At 43.6% G+C, this 18872-nt stretch overlaps 1 protein-coding gene across 1 annotated transcript in view; it reads right to left on the bottom strand.

The window, feature by feature from the left end:
• The window catches only part of TRPC5 (transient receptor potential cation channel subfamily C member 5), a 96903-nt gene extending 78465 nt beyond the window's left edge, over nt 1-18438 (bottom strand). The window contains exon 1 of the mRNA XM_077826353.1: nt 18061-18438. Within this exon, the coding sequence (XP_077682479.1) occupies nt 18061-18438 (378 nt within the window). The remainder of the gene's footprint in view (nt 1-18060) is intronic.
• Nucleotides 18439-18872: the final 434 nt, after the last annotated feature.

Below are 18872 nucleotides of genomic sequence, written 5' to 3'. Positions count from 1 at the left end.
CCTTCTCAAGATTCACTTCTACTTTGGAGCCTACAGGAAATTGCTAGCTGATAACGACTAATCAGGTGGCGAGCAGGGATTGCTGGGACTGTTTATTAATTACTTATAGCACTAAAAGAGAGCCTGCCAAATTGTTCAAATATTGACCCTGGGCAGCTACCTGTTGTTAGGACAGTTACCCTCATCTTGTTACACCCACTTGTTGTATCTTCTTTTCAGCTAGAAGGAACCACCTGTTACTATGTGATTATGCAGCACCCTGCAAAATAGAGCCCTGATCTAATTGGGTATAGAGGCACTCTTGGAATACAATTCAAAAAGTAAATAATAATCTCATGAAAATGCTAATCTTGTGACATTTTCCCCTATTAAAGATAGCAGAAAACACCTGAGATAAACTGAGCAGGAAAGATTTCCACCATTTGGGCCTGAAATTCACAAGAAGAGTTCACAAGATTTCAGTGCCAACCAACCCAAGCTCAAGTACTAGCTCTGATTCAGCTTCAGACCTGAATCCTGAATCTTCACCGTCAAGACTGCACAGTTTTGCCCCAGTCTATATTTTCGAACCTGTCACACATCCCTTTGCTCCGCCAATGGAAGCAGACTTGACATCCCATTTAATTCTTTCTCCCGTCTTCACAGATTTCTCCATTCTACCCCCTCTGCATGGATGTGCCAGCCTCAAACCGCACCTGTGCACATACTCTCTCCTTACTCAATTCCCTCATAAATACTCTCTTTTTCCACAATTCCCAGAAATCCGAGCTCACTTCAAACACTTTCTCTCCTCCACCATGGTATAGAGGAGATAAGGAAAGCCAAAGAGAATCTAAGCTTGGACTCTTCTCTGGGCTTCCCAGTACATCTTGTTTTAGCTTTATCTACCTCTTAGTCTGTATGCTTCTTGGGCCAGGGACAGGCTGTATATCTGTGTCCCGTATAGCACAGAGGGTATTAGCATGTTGATAGTGCTTGCAAATAATTAGTAATAATATTGACCTGAACCTTACCTGATCTGGATTCAAACATCAGCTACTCAGCTCATCTCTAATTCATAAATCAGCTACACTGGACTAGTGTAAAAGTGTGATATGAACGTTTACTTAATGTGGCTATTTCCCACTACTTAATTAATATCTGATAGAATGAAAATCGAAAGGGTTTCCTGATTCAGAGTGTAATGCCTCACTGGACAAAAGATCCCCTGGTACAATCTCATGTAAAGGTCCAACTACAACACTTGAAAACAAAACACGACAGAATCAGAGTCTGGATAATCTACTGACCAATGAACCTTTATTTGTAATATATCAATTTTCTATGTGCAATTGTAAAGGAACCACATGCTATCAACTGCCACAAATGGCCTAGCCAGCGTCTGAAGGTCTAAAACAAAGAGGATTTTGCAGCATAAACTCTCATCACATGTGAAACTTGAGAGACCATAGCCACAGCATGGCTGGTAAGATACCTTAAGACTGGTTGTCAGTTCAGAATCACTGTCCTGTCTGTGACACTTATAGATTCTGTTCTGAAAATAGAGACACATGGGGGACAGACAGAGTCAGGGTTAGACGACAGCGCGGCTATTGGCAAAAAGGGCTTGAAAACACATACGGGATTATGGAGACATACAGTGACTGGGTGACATTTCTGATCCCACCTCCCTGCCTGCATCCATGTACAGACTTTCTGGACCAAAAAGGTGTTTGTGTCTTTTTGTAGTGTGGGGCTCTTAAAAATGCAACATTTGCTGATATAATAAAAGGAAGCTAATAATCAATTTTAAGCAGTGATTCCAGAGATACTGATTTCAAGGCCCTAACATCTAGTCAGATACGCCAAGAGAGACTCTGTACAGGGCTAAAACAGTGACAATGCACAATGCAGTAACAATGTATAAACACAGTGATTGATTTTTCAATACAGAGCAATTCATTGAGTGAAATTACCGGGTTAATTAATAAAACATAGTGAATGCCACCATCTATTTGGTGACAAGAAAAAAGTTCTAGGCTTGTCTTTCGACTTGTCATGAACATCTTTTATCTGTGCCACTCAGTTGTAGGCAAGCGTTCAGCTATATTGGGCCTGATCTTCAGTGGTCCGACTCCAGTAATTTCAATGGAGCTATGCTAACATGCTCAACTGAGGATGTTGCCATTGGGACAAATTCTGCTCTCAAGTTACATCAATGTAAACTCCAAAATGTCCATGTATCTCAGATTTAAAGTGACATAACTGAGAGCAAAATTTGGATCCATATCATTTTCAGCACACTGTAGTAGCCAATCATCAACCAAAGGTTACGATATAATACAGTACTTATATTTTAAAATGTCGTCAAGGCCAAAAACACTAGCCTATGGTAAGCACTTTAGTGTTTGCTTTGGAAAACAATGCAAGAGAGGGGAAACATATGACTTCAATATAACCAGCCCTTTTTTAGCCAATGATAAGAAGAAGCAAAACAGATATTCAGCCAGTCATATTTGCTCTAGACTGATTTAGTTTTAATTTGGCTACTTATCCATGTGTTTAAAACCCGAGATGTACCCATGGGATAGCCTTCGCAGAGCTAGCAAGCATAGTTAAGGCATTTGACAGTGGCGTCAGAGTTGTACATGGCCTTGTCGTGCTCAGCCATGTGTTTAAGAACTGCAGTGTACCTAAATTTAGACTGTCAAAAGATGTCACTATTTATGGCTCACGCTGCAATAATAACTCCTCTCTTGTGGGGGGAAGATGAGAAGAGAGAGAAGTCTGTACAAGAGAAGGATTTTGCAAATATAATATCTAAGTGAGCTAGCACTGTTCAGTCGGAATGAGCACTTCCTCCTTAACTGGCATAAGTGTATCTATCAGCATTACACTGCATAAGTCACTCTCCCTTTCTGATGAGAGTGAAAGAAGTAAGATGAGGCAGTTGATGTTTAGAAAAAGAGGGAGGGTAACCAATGCATAGTCTTGTCTCCTGATCCCAGCAGGATGCTGTTGAGAATTAGATAGCTTGTGTTTATACCTCTTGTGTTTCAATTAAATTCAACCTCCTGGTTTGCTCTTAACTGAGGCAAGGGACACAACTTAAGAGGAACCTACTGGAACACGAATCCCGTTTGGAAGGCTCATCTCATGTCATAAGGAAGTTTTAATTCCATTATCAGAGGGGTATCCGGGTTAGTCTGTATCCACAAAAACAACGAAAAGTCCAGTGGCACCTTAAAGACTAACAAATTAATTTGGGCATAAGCTTTTGTGGGTAAAAAACCCACTTCTTCAGTTGCATGGAGACTGAAGAAGTGGATCTGAAGAAGTGGGTTTTTTACCCACAAAAGCTTATGCCCAAATAAATGTGTTAGTCTTTAAGGTGCCTCCTCCGGACTCCTCATTCTTTTAATTCCATTGATTATAAAGCAGCAAGGATTGGATTCTGTGCTATAAGGGTGTGAACGACGGCATCCTCTTTTATGTTCATGACTTCTGATTTGTACAAACACCGTGGAAATGTTTATTATAGTGACAACTTACATATTGTGTTGTAATGTGGCTCTCTGATGATTCCTCTCCCCCAGTTAGTAAACGTATCTTCTCTTATTGTTCATTTATATAGCATAGGGCTAGCTGAATAATATTTGTCAAATTCAATAGAACAAACAGAGGACCAAATTCCAACCTGGCTTCCATTGCGATAAATCCAGAGTAACTCAACAGAGTTACTCCACACTTACAGTGATATCACTGAGATCAGAATCTGGCTCACAGGGTGGCTGGCGTTATTAAAGCTTTGCCAAAGCCCAGTTGTTCCCTAGTTACTTGCTAGACATAATCATTTCCCAAGATTCTCCAGCAGCAGTTCAGGAACACGTCTAGTAATGCTGGTTAAGGAGTAAATCCAACTTAGCCCCTTTACTGCAGTCCACATTGATGGATGAGTTAGTGCAGATGAGAATTTTTTTTCCCACTTAACAATATAAAGCACTATGTCTTCCCTTTGCCGTTTTTTGTCATTACGATTTTAAGAGCTACTCATGGATGGGAACAGGAGCGTTGGTGACAACATAGAGCAGGGGTGGCCAACCTGTGGCTCCGGAGCCACATGCGGCTCTTCAGAAGCTAATATGCGGCTCCTTGTATAGGCACCGAATCCAGGGCTGGAGCTACAGGAGCCAACTTTCCAATGGGCTGGGGGGTGCTCACTGCTCAACCCCTGGCTCTGCCACAGGCCCTGTCCCCACACTGCCCCCTCCCCACTCCACCCCTTCTTACCCCCACCCCTGAGCCTGCCATGCTCTCACTCCTCCCCGCACCCAGAGCCTCCGGCACGCCACGAAACAGCGGATTGGGAGGTGCAGGGAGGGCGGGGGAGGTGCTGATCGGTGGGGCTGCCGGTGGGCGGGAGGCGCTGGGAGCGGGGTTGGGGGGACTGATAGGGGGCTGCTGGTGTAATACTGTGGCTCTTTGGCAATGTATATTGGTAAATTCTGGCTCATGTTGGCCATCCCTGAGGTAGACTAAAGCCTGACAATAGGGAGCTTTTTGTTTTGCTTTTTTAAAGATGGGAAATTCATCTTGCTGAAGGGCTACCCACGTCCAGTCCTGTTCAGACTTTGTCCCAAATAAAGGCTTTGGCGCTCCACTGCACCTTACACAGTGTACAGTTTACAGATAAGCATTCCCTGAAACCCAAACGTACTGAAGTAAAGTCATTGCATGGCTGGCAATTTGCAATGATTATCAGGCATAGCTTGTAAAGTCATGTGCTTTTTATTATTATTATTCATGATTTTTTCTGCGGTTGACTCAGAAAAGACGATTGCATTTCCAGCCTTTTTTAATTACTTCATTCAACCTACAAATTCCCAAGTCAGACAAAACGGTAACAGGGACAAGATGTGCTAACGCAATTTAATATTTATGCTATCTATGGTCTTTTATGTCATCTTCTTTGTATGTAGAATGCCTGCCTTTTCCTGTAATTTATTAACATATGCAGGCAGGGTATGAATCCTTGTGTTTCTGTGATGAAATATGTGACAGCTTTTTTGTTTAGAAGAGGGTTTTGTTTTGTTTTTAATTCCTGCTTAACCGTATTTCTTTAGGTTTCAGAATTGATGGCAAAAGAGCAGCATTACAAAAATGAAGCAAATGGGTATATCTGGGATCACTTCTGTGCTGGACTTAATGCTGTCTAACCCTGTCCAGTGGTCTTCCACAAAACAGATCTCCAAACTTACAAATCAAATTCCTTAGCTCTCCACCCATTTTGATTTTGTTAGGCCAGGCCAGTGGTTTTTGTTTTTGTAATAAAGAGCAGAACATGAAATTTGATGCTACAGCTTCTGAACTAGAAAGTGAAAAGACCACAGAGTCACGGCTGACAAAAAATAGAAATTTGGAAAATAGATTGCTTCTCCCCCCCAAAAAACCCCAGAATGAGTAAGATTTTCCTTTGCTACCACTTATCCAATACCTTTCTTCATTGGTTCTAATGCTATCATTTAAAAGCCACAGAGTTAATGATACACTTTAAATGCTGCTGGAACAAGATCTGACTCATCAATAGCATCAGAACTTTGGCATTTTCTTTCTGCATGGTGAATACTTAAATGCAGTACCTGAGTCCTGTTCTTATTCCCATGAACGAAATACTATGATGCACGTTGCCCTGAACCATCACAGTTCGGCTCGTGTGCCAACATGCTCCTTCAAGGTAGACTCAAGTTGAGCGTGGCCTTTGGACGGTCTCTACAGGATTTCCACTTTACTAGTAAGCAGAGGTGGGAAGTATTACAGAAATAACATTCTCAGTCCCAGTGTTAGGGGGAATCGAGTATCCTGTCACTAGTAAACACTGCATTGGCAGGCACTGTAAAGTGTAAGTTATTGCCATAGTGTAGGGGTAAGTGAACTGCAAGGTTAGATATGGGTATATCCGGCATTCTGAGCAGATCTAGATGAATACTGCAAAAAGTATCTGTGAGCTAGAGCCTTGCCACGTGACTGAATCTGATGGGACCCAACTAAAGTGTTTGGATCATGTCAGGTCTGAAAACTAAATCATCTCTTGCTTATGGGGTCAGGGCAGCAGCATGCCCCGCTCCTGTCAACCACACCACCTCGTTGTGTTTTGTGTGTGCCGCAAAGTGACTCTGCCAATGAGCTGCAGCACGGCTCCACAGCGCATACAGCACAGCTAGGCGGTGGTGTCTGGCAGGAGTGGGGTGCGCAGCTGCTGCTTCCCCAGCTCCACGGTTGGAGACGGATCACACAAAGGGGGCGAGGGGAGCACGGCAGCCCCACCAGGTCAAGCCCCAAGGACATGATGTAGGCAGCACAGACACAGTTTCAACAGGAAGGTTCCAGGTTGGATCAGTTCCGAAAGTGACTCAGTACTCTTGGGTCAGCTTCAGGTCTGTTGTGGTTGGGTTCGGGTCCAGGTCTGAGTTGACCTTTAAGATTAGCCCAAGCATTAGTTTTTAATAAAACCATGAATTTGTTCCCGTGGTGCCCACAATATGTCCTCCTCACTTTCCTCCAACACTCACCCAGCTGAAAATATGAATGAGAAAGTGTTACGAATACTCATGGCACAAATAGATATTCATGAATACTCATGCTGAAAGAGTTTGAGTGTCCAGCTTGAAATCTCTTTCTGGGCTCGGGAGGCATCCAGTCAGGAAGCAGAAACAAATATGTGATTTAGGGGACCAATCGAATTGCACAAATAATGAAGATCAGAAGCCACAGTCATGGTGTTTGAGCAATCCCCAGCCTGAAATCTGTTGATTAACCATTACGTTCAAACACCAAACAAACTGATCAAAACAAATGTTTGTTGGTGGAGAAACAGGGAAAAGGATTAAATTTGTTGAACAAAGAGTTTGCCGCAAATAGTTCACCCAGCTGTAATTCGAGCCTCTAGCTCCCAACCCTGGAACGGCACAGTGCTGTGTGAGGACCTTTCTTCCCCTCTTCTTGGATTTCTGGTCACCAGATGGCTCAGACAGCTGAACTGGCATGATATTAAGCTACTGGGGATCAATGTAATTTATTGTTATGAGCTGCCAGCAAGTGACATAGGGTCACGTTGAGCACATTACTTGAGGTATTATCAACAATACTCTTTTAAATGAGTAAAGAAGGTTCCTAGTGAAGCAACCATCGTAGTTCCAATTTCCTGACTTTCTGTCTGTCTTTGAGGCAGGGATCATTTCTTCTGTTCAGCTGTCAGTGGAAGGGACTTGAATATATTATACAGAGTGGACACTAAAAGAAAAGAGTTTGGGCAGTTCCTGGAGTGGCCGAGGATGTGGATGAGACACGCACCCTGTCACAATCTGCTCTATCGCCCTGAGGATGTTGTTCCTGGTTCTTCCACACATCCAATCTTTGCTACCTGCTCTTAGGTTTAAAATATGGCTTTTTCCTAATTAATGTGTTAATTAAATGAAGTGGTGATTTCTCTGCTGTTGGTTTAATTAGATGGACTCCATTTCTGATGCAGCTTTCGCTGTCACAGGCCTGCTGCTAACTATAGCTATGAGTTCTTACTACAGCAATAAAAATAATGAAAAGCTTGGGTGCTGGCAGAGCTGTTAGACATTTGAGCTGCAACAAACACTTTTAGATTTTCAGACACAATCTTTCTTCCTTGTGGTCTCTTCAAATATTCCCATACCAAGTACCCACAGCAAACTTGCTTGTAGTACCACTGTTCCCTCTGAACCTTCTCTGGAATAACTTTGACTCTAAACCCTTCCAACTATTGTTAAATCTTTCCTGTTCCACTGAAACTCTTGTCTCAGATGCTCTGATACAATGATGAAGGCCACAGAAGTTCCTAGACGGGTGGTTACATCTGGGCTTTGTGCTCCTTTTGCCTGTTGTCGGTTTCTGATGTCTTGCACTTCTTATGCTCATCTCTGTGGCATCTCAGGCAGGTTGGCTAAGGCCTCTTCTCAGAGGTGTCCGAGATCTAACACTGAAGTTGTGCTTCTACCGTAATCACTCTGTGGAGCAGTACATGCACTGCACATCCATTTGCCGTGCCTCTCCATGAACACCATTCCTATATTCATTTCTTCCTTGGTTTACCGTCTCGGAGTTGCAGGTCTGGAGTTTGATACCTTTGGGCTGTGACTACACAGGTCCCTGCCTTTCTTTAATACTTTAGTAAGGTCAGAGGCAATGGTCATTCCTTTTTCTACAGGAAAGAAATATAAGGGATGATCTCTCTTATGGCTTTGAAGAGAGGGCAGTTCAGACCTTCAATCCTCTCACTGTGTAGAGGTCCTACCTAATCCCACTGGTTTCCAAGATTTTTCATTCTTTCTTATCTAGTTTTTATACCACCATCATCTCTGTGGTATCTAAGCTGTTTCCTTCATTTTCACAAGCACAGTTAGTTATTCGGTTACGAGGCATGTGGAAAGGTTAGAGAAACTCTTCTCTTGTCTCTTTTAGTAGAGAAGAAGATCCCTACATGATTATGACTACTCAACTGAAAACACCCTCCGTCAAAGAAGTAACCTGGCTTTGGTAAGAATGAAAAGGTTTAATGTAGCATATCGTTTATGGTTCATGAAAGATTGCCTTGGGGCCACAGATCTATGGTATTTACTTACACAGAGATTAAGACAGACTTTTATTCATCAACTCATTTGAAACAGGATTTTCGAGATCAAGCTTAAGTTATCAAATGTTATCAAGTTTAACAGCCTGCTTCTAGCAGGTGCCTGAGGATTATTAACACAGATCCTAAATCTTGTCCTTTATTTCCTACAGTGTTTTCTGGAAAAATAAAATTTCCCCTGGGCTTATTTCTGCAGTATATTTTCTTTGGAAGATATTGGGATTGGTGTCTGTTGAGATCTCATTGACTCATGAGGCCTTTTGACCACTGAAACAAATGCAATCAAAATTATCAATACTGAAAACACTTTTTTGTATTTTTGTTATTGAGACTTTGCATTTCAGTCCCATCTGCAAACCAGATTAATTTGGAGCCAGCTGTCTGGGGCAAATTACTAATTATGGCAGATACAAGAGGGGTCTTAATATCATCTTTATGTAAACATTTGGTGTCAGCTCTGATTGACATGAGCGAAACAGCTACCCAGGAAAGTGTTTATGTTTAGACTGAGGACAAAAAATTAATCCAGATAATTGATAGAAGTTCATTTCTTAAAGAAGAGAAATAGGGTTCAGAATTCAGCATAGACTGTACATTTTATGTTAGAAATTAACATATTGCCATGAGTTACAATTTACGGCAGACTCATGCAAATTGAGTGTATTTGCACTAAGAGTTACACAAAGCACTCAGCAAAGCACCTGCATTGTTTTGTAAAAATCACGTAGGAACCAATTAAAAAAAAAACCTGAATGCCCATAGGTTCAAATTCAAAATCCATAAAAGTCAATGGAAAAACTCCTATTGTTCTTCAGTGGGTTTCACTGAAAGATCAGGCCCTCAGTGAAGGAGTTATGTGAAATACTATTGCTTCTAAAAATAAGATTAAGATTATTATGGAGAAAACTTTATAAACGTAATGTACATTTTCGAAGGAGTGGTTTCTCTTTTGTAAGTGCAATTAATATCCCCGCAGGTTGCACCTACAGGCTTGTCTACATGGGGACATCCAGGAAAACCTGATTTAACTAGAAGTGTGAATTTGAAGTGGATTCATTAAGCTGCATGAAATCCCTATGTGGACAATGTCATTCAGAATTAAAGTGGCCTGAATTTGTTTTATTTTAATTCACATTTGAAGTACCTGTGACCACACTGGGAGTTGGATCAGGCCCTTAGTCAGCATGGATATTATCCTCTACTACGAATGACACATATCAACCTGTCCCTGCAGTCTCTTCATTGATTAAAACAAAGGTCAGAATCCCATGACATGACACGTCTGTGGCTGAACCCAAAATCTCCAAAAGGGGTCATTGTGGGTCACAACTGCTGTGACACTAAGTTAGCAATGGAATTATTCTGTGTATAACTGGTGTAGTCTCTTTAACGGTTTCATCTAGAGACCTGTAGTAAGTGCACAGAAAACTGTAGCTGTCCGTTGTAATGATCAGACAGAAGAGACCTTGTGAGAAATGCCAAGTTCCGTGGAGGTGAACCTAAAAGGAAATAAAGCTATTTTAAAACATCATTGTTCAGATGTAATGTGCTATGTCGGTTCCCTCAAAGAGGCTTTTGCTTGCCCCGGTCTCTCCTAAACTTCCAATGTAAACGAAATCTCATTTCTTTCTTTCCAGACACATCTGAAACAAGCCAAGCTGTAGCGCTGGAGAAGTGTGTTGATATAGTAACTGGCATATGACATATCACTGCAATTGTCATAGCGCTTTCAGAAAACAGCAGTTTAACATCAAAACTGCAGTGTAACAAAGGCGTGAGGAGTAAAGGGTGCCTGCTGGGTTTAGTAATGGCATATGAAGTCCTTTGCTGCTGTGTCAAACTCACCAATTTGAATCAGGCTCTGAGAGGCAGGGATGAGACCCTGGCACTCTCACAGGAGAAAAGCAAACAAACAAAAACCAAAATCTCTTGTCCTACTTTTGAAACCACTGCAGACCCTACTACCTGGAGATATCTCTATACAGCCCCAGGCCAGAGTGGGGCCAGGCCAGAACATCCATAGGGAGCTCCCTTGTGTGTCTGAGGGGTGCCCAGGCTAGACCATCCATTAGAGTTATATAGGCCCGTGGTGCCCATGCTCCAGCAATATTCAAGGCATGGGGGCCCGGCTCTACCAATGTTCGGGGCCAGGTCTCTCTCTCTGGCCCCACCTGCCACCCCCGCGTGCCTCCCCCGGAGCGTCCCTGCCTGCTGCCCTGCTCTCCGCACTGCACTCCCTTGCCGGCTGCTGGTGGCTACAATGAAGGGAGTGGCACCAGCGGCAGGCTGAGGCAACTGCTGCACCTGCAGAGGGAGGAGGCATACACATGATGGCAGCCCCCCTGCCCTGGCTCCCACCAGGAGACGACTCCGATTCCGGGGGGCCTTCCTGGCGTCTGCACCTGAGCAGCTGGGGCTTGGGTGAGTGTTGGACTTTGGACATCCCGTCCCCGTCCCCCCCGCCATCCGCAGTCACCCACCCGCAGTCACCACTCCGGCCCCTCACTTGGCAAGGGGAAGCCCTATCTCTCCCTCCCTCCCCCGCAGTGAGGCTACGGTGAGGGACAGCAACAGGGGAGGAGGCGCACACGTGATGGCAGCTCCCTCCTCCCCCGGCACCCACCACAGGGGAGGCAAGGGAGCTTCCCGGACCTGAGCAGCTGGGGCTTGGGGTGAGTGTCATGACACCCTGCCCCCCCCCCCCACAGTCACCACTCCTGCCCCACGCTGGGCAAGGAGCAGCCCCCCCCACACCTAACAATGACCAAAAGTGTTTGCTGCCTCCTGTAGAACATCGCAAAAGAAGGGGCTCCATTTTGTTTTAATTTTAGAAAGTATTTGCTTTTGCAGGTTATTGATCCAAGAGTGCTTGGTGTGATACAGCATGGCCAGAAGGCAGCAGGAGAGTGATATAGGAGAGGTATCCAGGGGAAGGAGTTGGAGCAGAGTTGTTTGGAGTTGGAGCAGAGAGCAGTTTGAAGAGAGTTTGGAGAAGTGCCGTGGCTGGCTAGAAGACCAAGACCCTAGGTAAAGAGATACCCGGCTTGTTCAGAGAGAGAGGGCAGGAAGCCCCACAAGCTGAAGAGCAGGAGAGGGAAGTAGCCCAGGGGAAGGAAGCACTAGTTCAAGTGGTTTACCACTATCCCTAGGGCCCCTGGGCTGGGACCCGGAGTAGAGGGCAGGCCCGGGTCCCTCCCTCTCCACTACCCTTCTCTGGGTTACTAGTGGGACAGTAAATACCCTAGTTCAGGGGCAGGAAACTGCACCATTAACCAGCCACCCCCCAAGAAGAGGAAGCATGGGACCCATCATAATCGTACTGGCAATTTGCTACATTGGTTGTTTCCATTTTCAAAAGAGTATTAATAAAGTTGATATTCTTAGTTAAATAATTTTTTCTTACAATAGTGATATTGTGCAATATAGGTAAACTGTTAAACGCTTACTGTTTCCAGTCCATTTTTACATTGTTTAAAAATATATATATCGGCTTACAAGGCAGGTGGCGGGGTGGGGTGGGACTTGGACACCGCCAAAAATTACAAAAACCTGCCTCCCCTGCACTCTGCAGCTGGTTGGTCCAACTCACTTTGTGGGAGGAGTGGGCTTGTGGTGTCTTCTCCTCAGCCCTCCTCCCTTCCTCTTCCACCCCATACAGTGCTGGAAGGAAGGAAGGATAGGCTCTTTGCATGAGGAGCCGTGTATGGGCCGGCCACAGTCCAGCCCTCAGTATTTTCAGACAGAAAGGGTAGACCATATGAGGCTGTCTGTATATGTCTGTAAAAGTAGTTATGCCGGAAGGTACTTGTGGCCTGCCATCATGCAAAGACAGTCACAGCCCTCGTTCAGGTGAACAGGTGCAATAAAGCTCTCTCCTTTGTGCCCAACGTCTGGAGCACCTGAAATTCTTTTCTAGGGCAAAACAACTGATGCCGCCAGGGAGGTGTCAAGAAAGCGTGGTGCTAACAGGGTTTCCAAAGCTCATAACTCAGGGCTGGGAAGCTGGAAGAAGGCTGTATTTCAAGCAGCTAGGAGCGAGCAACCAGATCCTCAGAGCTCTCTCTCTGGCCCCTGGACAGAAGCCGAGCAAACAGAGCCCCTCTCTATGGAACAAAACTGACTGTGTCTGACTTCAGTTTTCTGCAGAAAAGGAGCTGCCCATGTGCAGTTTTGTGCCTACCACTGTCCAGGGAAACAAGCCCTTGTGTATAAATAAACAGACTGTGCTCAGAAAATAACCTAACTCTGCACCACGGATTTCTCTGCCAAACAGAAACCACTCAGCAAGGCCTGGATTTCAGTTACTGCTCAGCCAAAAAGGGGCAACCTTTTTATTTTTGCTTGGCATGAATGAGGACACGGCCAGGACCATAATGTCAGCCGAGGAGGACCTGGATACGTGCACACACAGGCATATAATTCAACTTCAGCGGCTGTCCTGTGCTAAGAGGATTTCTGGGGTACTCTTGTGAAAGACGTTTGGTGGGGAGCCACCCTAGGACTTCCCCAGGGAAGGATCCAGTAAGGATCATTGGAGAATGTGCATTGGCACAGCTCTGAGGCTATCATAAGGAGTCTGAGTTCTGAAACAGGCTGCTCTGGGATTAGCTTTGTGGGTTGAAGCGTTAAGCCACGTGTCCTTATTGTGCTTAACTAGGCACTTCTTTTCGATAGAACTGTGCATGAAATGAATACCAATCCATTAGTATTGATGAGGCTGAAGAGCTAAGAACCAGTCCTGCAATCTTCTGCAGGCAAACTCCCAATGAGGTCTACAGAAGATCCCGAACCAAAAGCGCAGATCAGAACAACCTGAAATTCTGAGATTTATAGTTAATAAATCCTGTTTTGTACAAAAGTTCTTTTGCTGACCCAGGGCCACTCAAAATAGGAATGAATCTGGGCTTGTGACAAACCTATTTTTTGTCAGAATGTTGAAGGTCAGGAGAGACGATTAGATCAGCTTGACTGGCCTCCTGTCTATCGCAGGCTATTATATTTCACCCTGTGACCTCTGAATTTATAGATTCATAGATTCTAAAGCCAGAAGGGACCACTGTGTCACTTAGTCAGACCTCCTGTATATCACAGGCCTTGGAACTTCCCCAATATAATTCTGAGAGCAGATCTTTTAGGAAAACATCCCGTCATGATTTTAAAATGGCCAGTGATGGAGACTCTACTTTGATCCTTGGTAAATTGTTCAAATAATTAATTACTCTCACTATTAAAAATTTACACTTTATTTCCAGTCTGAATTTGTCTAGTTCAACTTCCAGCTGTTGGATTGAATTAAACCTTTTTCTGCTAGATTGAAGAGCCTATTATTAAATATTTGTTGCCCAAGTAGGTGCTTATAGCCTGAAATCAAGTCACCCTTTAATCTTACATTTGTTAAACTAAATAGACTGAGCTCCTTAAGTCTATCACTATAAGGCCGGTTTTTCTAACCTTTTATTTGTTCTTGTGGCTCTTCTTTAAACCCTTTCCAATTTATCAACATGTTTCTTGAATTGTGGGCACCAGGACTGGACACAGGATTCCAGCAGCAGTCATACCCGTGCCAAATACAGAGGTAAAATAACCTCCCTACTCCTACTCGAGATTCCCGTTTATGCATCCTAGGATTGCACCAGCTCTTTTGGCCACAGCATCACACTGGGAGCTCATGTTCAGCTGATTATCAACCATGACCCCCAAGTGTTTTTTCAGAGTCACTGCTTCCCAGGATAGAGTCCCCCATCATAGAATCATAGAATATCAGGGTTGGAAGGGACCTCAGGAGGTCATCTAGTCCAACCCCCTGCTCAAAGCAGGACCAATCCCCAATTAAATCATCCCAGCCAGGACTTTGTCAAGCCTGACCTTAAAAACTTCTAAGGAAGGAGATTCTACCACCTCTCTAGGTAACGCATTCCAGTGTTTCACCACCCTCCTAGTGAAAAAGTTTTTCCTAATATCCGACCTAAACCTCCCCCACTGCAACTTGAGACCATTACTCCTTGTCCTGTCCTCTTCTACCACTGAGAATAGTCTAGAACCATCCTCTCTGGAACCACCTCTCAGGTAGTTGAAAGAAGCTATCAAATCCCCCCTCATTCTTCTCTTCTGCAGACTAAACAATCCCAGTTCCCTCAGCCTCTCCGCATAAGTCATGTGCTCCAGACCCCTAATCATTTTTGTTGCCCTTCGCTGGACTCTCTCCAATTTATCCACATCCTTCTTGTAGTGTGGGGCTCAAAACTGGACACAGTACTCCAGCTGAGGCCTCACCAATGTCGAATAGAGGGGAACAATCACGTCCCTCGATCTGCTCGCTATGCCCCTACTTATACATCCCAAAATGCCATTGGCCTTCTTGGCAACAAGGGCACACTGTTGATTCATGTCCAGCTTCTCGTCCACTGTCACCCCTAGGTCCTTTTCCGCAGAACTGCTGCCGAGCCATTCGGTCCCTAGTCTGTAGCTGTGCATTGGGTTCTTCCGTTCTAAGTGCAGGACCCTGCACTTATCCTTATTGAACCTCATCAGATTTCTTTTGGCCCAATCCTCCAATTTGTCTAGGTCCCTCTGTATCCTATCCCTGCCCTCCAGCGTATCTACCACTCCTCCCAGTTTAGTATCAAGAAGGGATGAATCTGGCAATGAATCTGAGTTTGTGCCATCTGGATCTGATTCACTGGAACCAGGTGTATTTTGTGTGTTTGGGGATTTTATTGGGAACATTTTACACAACTCTGTGTACAATTTAACCGTTATATCAGGATGAAAATTGTTTTTCCTTAACAGACATGCACAGTTCCCCCTGGCATTAATGGAACACACAAAGATATAAACGTTGGTGTAGAAAGAGAATTAGATACTTATATAGTTTAGTGCTTTGAAATGTAGCACTAAACTAAAGATGTTGGGTCCAATCTTCAGCTGATGTAAATCAGCCTAGCTCCATTGACATCAATGGAACTATATCACCTTAAAACAATGGAGGAGGTGAATCACTAAGAATAAAAAATTCTGTATTATAAGAGAACTTTTTGAAGCCCGCATAGAATCACAGCACTTTCTTTTCATGATCATTCACACGTACTTGTGTTTAACCTCAGCATTTTCCCATTATATTGAAGACCCTTTCAGTAAAGCTTGAGTTTATCTTTAGTTCTGTGCTACCTTCTGCCATTCTGGTGTATCTCTGAACAAGACAACCAGTCTTTCTAGAGCAGTGAGAAAAGACTACATACAGTTCATTTTCCCATGTATGGTCCATATTTTGCCACTCACATCAGGATAAAACAGAAAAGTAGTATTCAGTTTAACTCTGTCAGAAAATATCTATCTATCTATCTATCTATCTATCTGTCTATCTATCTATCTATCTAATCTGCCAGCAACATATTTCTAGTTAGTATTCAAGGGATTTGTGGAATGGTATTGTTTCTGAATTGTAAGTGGGACATCCTTCAAAGTTATCTGTGATGATCTGGAGTATTTCTTCATTGTTTGCTTTGGATTATTAACTCATTGTAAAAAAAAAAGCTCCACACTACAACCTTTTATAGATTCATAGATACTAAGGTCAGAAGGGACCGTTATGATCATCTAGTCCGACCTCCTGCACAACGCAGGCCACAGAATCTCACCCACCCACTCCTGCGAAAAACCTCTCACCTCTGTCTGAGCTACTGAAGTCCTCAAATCGTGGTTTAAAGACTTCAAGGAGCAGAGAATCCTCCAGCAAGTGACTCGTGCCCCATGCTACAGAGGAAGGTGAAAAATCTCCAGGGCCTCTTCCAATCTGCCCTGGAGGAAAATTCCTTCCTGACCCCAAATATGGCGATCAGCTAAACCCTGAGCACATGGGCAAGATTCACCAGCCAGATACTACAGAAAATTCTTTCCTGGGTAGCTCAGATCCCACCCCATCTAACATGGTTAAATCACAGTAATCCCTCAATTCTTTTATACAACATGGAACATGTTCCAGTAGATTTCAGAACAGAAATTAGGCATTGGAATGGAGAGATAGGTCAATAGATATTCTAATCAAAGGACAGGCAAAAATCTATAGTGCGTCTAGTATTACATACACTCAGCAGCCCATTGATCAGCTATGTTATTTGTAAATGAAGATGAGAGAAAAAATTGTACAGTACAATAGGTAACATTCATGGACTCTGATCTTGCAAACACTTTGGCATGTACTTAATTTTAAGCACATGGACAGTCCCATTGACTTCAGTAGGACTGCCCACGTGATTAACATTAAGCACATGGCCTGTTACAGGTCCCACTCTGTCCAAAGCACAGAGGAAATGAGTTATTGCACCCCACAACTACAGTGCTTTATTTCAAGCTGTAGCAACTCATGCTCCTAGCTCTGGAAGTCTCCAGTTCAATCACCAGCCTGTTTGTATGGCCATGGCATGCCAATGCATGGCAGCTGTCACACATGTGTAAATGTTGAAGTCAGTGGGACTGCTCACCTGCTTAAAGCTAAGCACATGCATCAGTGTTTGCAGTGTTGGGGTCTGTCTTTGAAAAGTGATTCCATGTGTTAAAAGCAAGAAAACAATAGCTTAGGTCAGCGTTTCCCAAACTGTGTTCCGCGGAACACTGGTGTTCTGCACGATGTGAACAGGTGATCCGTGAAAGAATTGTAATTTAAAAAAAGGGTCTTGCACTTGATTTTTGTACTACTTTATACGCACTTTCCAGTTAGAAATTGTTAGTTTAAGTTATTTTAAATTTGTATTTTTGCTGTGTTTTATAAAATAAAATATATTTGAGCATAAATAACGCAATTTTTTATTTGAAAACCAAACAATATTGTAAGTGTTCCGTAAATATATACCGGGTGTTCTGTGGCCAAAAAAGTTTGGGAAACGCTGGCTTAGGTTTATATATTGGAATTTAATTAAAAAAGACACTCAATTGTTACACAAAGTATCTCTCTATAAATCGTTTTGGGTTTGCCCGCATCCTTAGTTTGGGAAGTGAAGATGAATACTATCTGAAACTGAAACTGAAGGGGGGATTTAAGTAAGGCAGAATGTGATTACTCAGATCGGAAATTGACCAGGAGACCAGGACTGACACAGCTACTCTTACAAAAAAGGACCAGAGAATCTTTCATTAGGATCTTCATTTTGTGTTTCCTGGGTCATACAGCACCTTCAACAGCACAGTACCCCCATGCCACCTCCCCCAGCTGTTCTGGGACACTGGCTCAGAACTGATTCAGAGAAATGTGCTCTCTACAGAATCAACAACTTCCTGGAATTTTTCATAGTGATCTCATAGTTAATAACCAGGCCTTATCTAGCTGAGTCTGTGATGTGTCCAGACCCTCTGGAGCTTCTGATCAACTGGGTATCTCTTACCAAGCCATTAGCTAATATAAACATTCCTTGCCTGAATATTTGACTGACCTGCTTTTCACCACTTGGCTTCCTGTAACTCAGAAGCAGCTCCACGGCCCCAACCACCTCCTTCCGTATTGCATACAACAGAGCATCTCCCACGTAAATACTGTGGCTCAGCAGTAACTCCATGATCTCCAGGTTTTCATTCTCTATGGCTATTAAAAGGGCACTGCGTCCGAGAGGATCCATACAGTTAATGTTGATGTTGTAGTAGATTTCAGCCTCTTGTAAGGCATGTTTCACACTGGCATAGTCCCCCTTCTCCACAGCAATGAGATAGGCCTTCTCTTCCTGCGAGAGCTCTGCCTCTGCTCGCACGATCTGCAATGGGATCCGGTCTCTGTACGGTGAATAGTTTACCTTTTTGTAGTATAGCTGGGCCATTGTTCATAGTGACTGTGCAACCTGTTTGGAAGAAAGAAGAAGGACACTTAGAGACTGAAATTACAGCAAGTGCTAGCTTCCATTCAAGTGAGATAAATTGCTGAAGGTCAATCATAGTGAAAGTTTCTGCTCCCTGCATCAGGGCTTATTTTCAATGAGTTTAATACTCCCCAACACTCATCAAATGAGGGGCTACACTGAAAAGGTCGCAGTGTCGTATTCCTCAGGACAATGCACAAAGTGACACTGGTTGTACTTTAAATGCCAGGCAATGACATTCTTCATCTGTTTACCAGCACCAGCTGTTGTTAGTGGATTATCCATCAAATGTGTGAATAAGTGGATTTCTCACCTCTGCTATGTTTCCACTCAGTGTTTTTCCTCTCTCTTTATAATCATTGGGCCATGTCCTCAGCCGGTATAAATCACCATAG

This window comes from Eretmochelys imbricata, chromosome 9 (assembly GCF_965152235.1).
Source record: "Eretmochelys imbricata isolate rEreImb1 chromosome 9, rEreImb1.hap1, whole genome shotgun sequence".
NCBI lineage: Eukaryota > Metazoa > Chordata > Testudines > Cheloniidae > Eretmochelys > Eretmochelys imbricata.
This window is presented reverse-complemented; position numbering and strand designations above follow the sequence as displayed.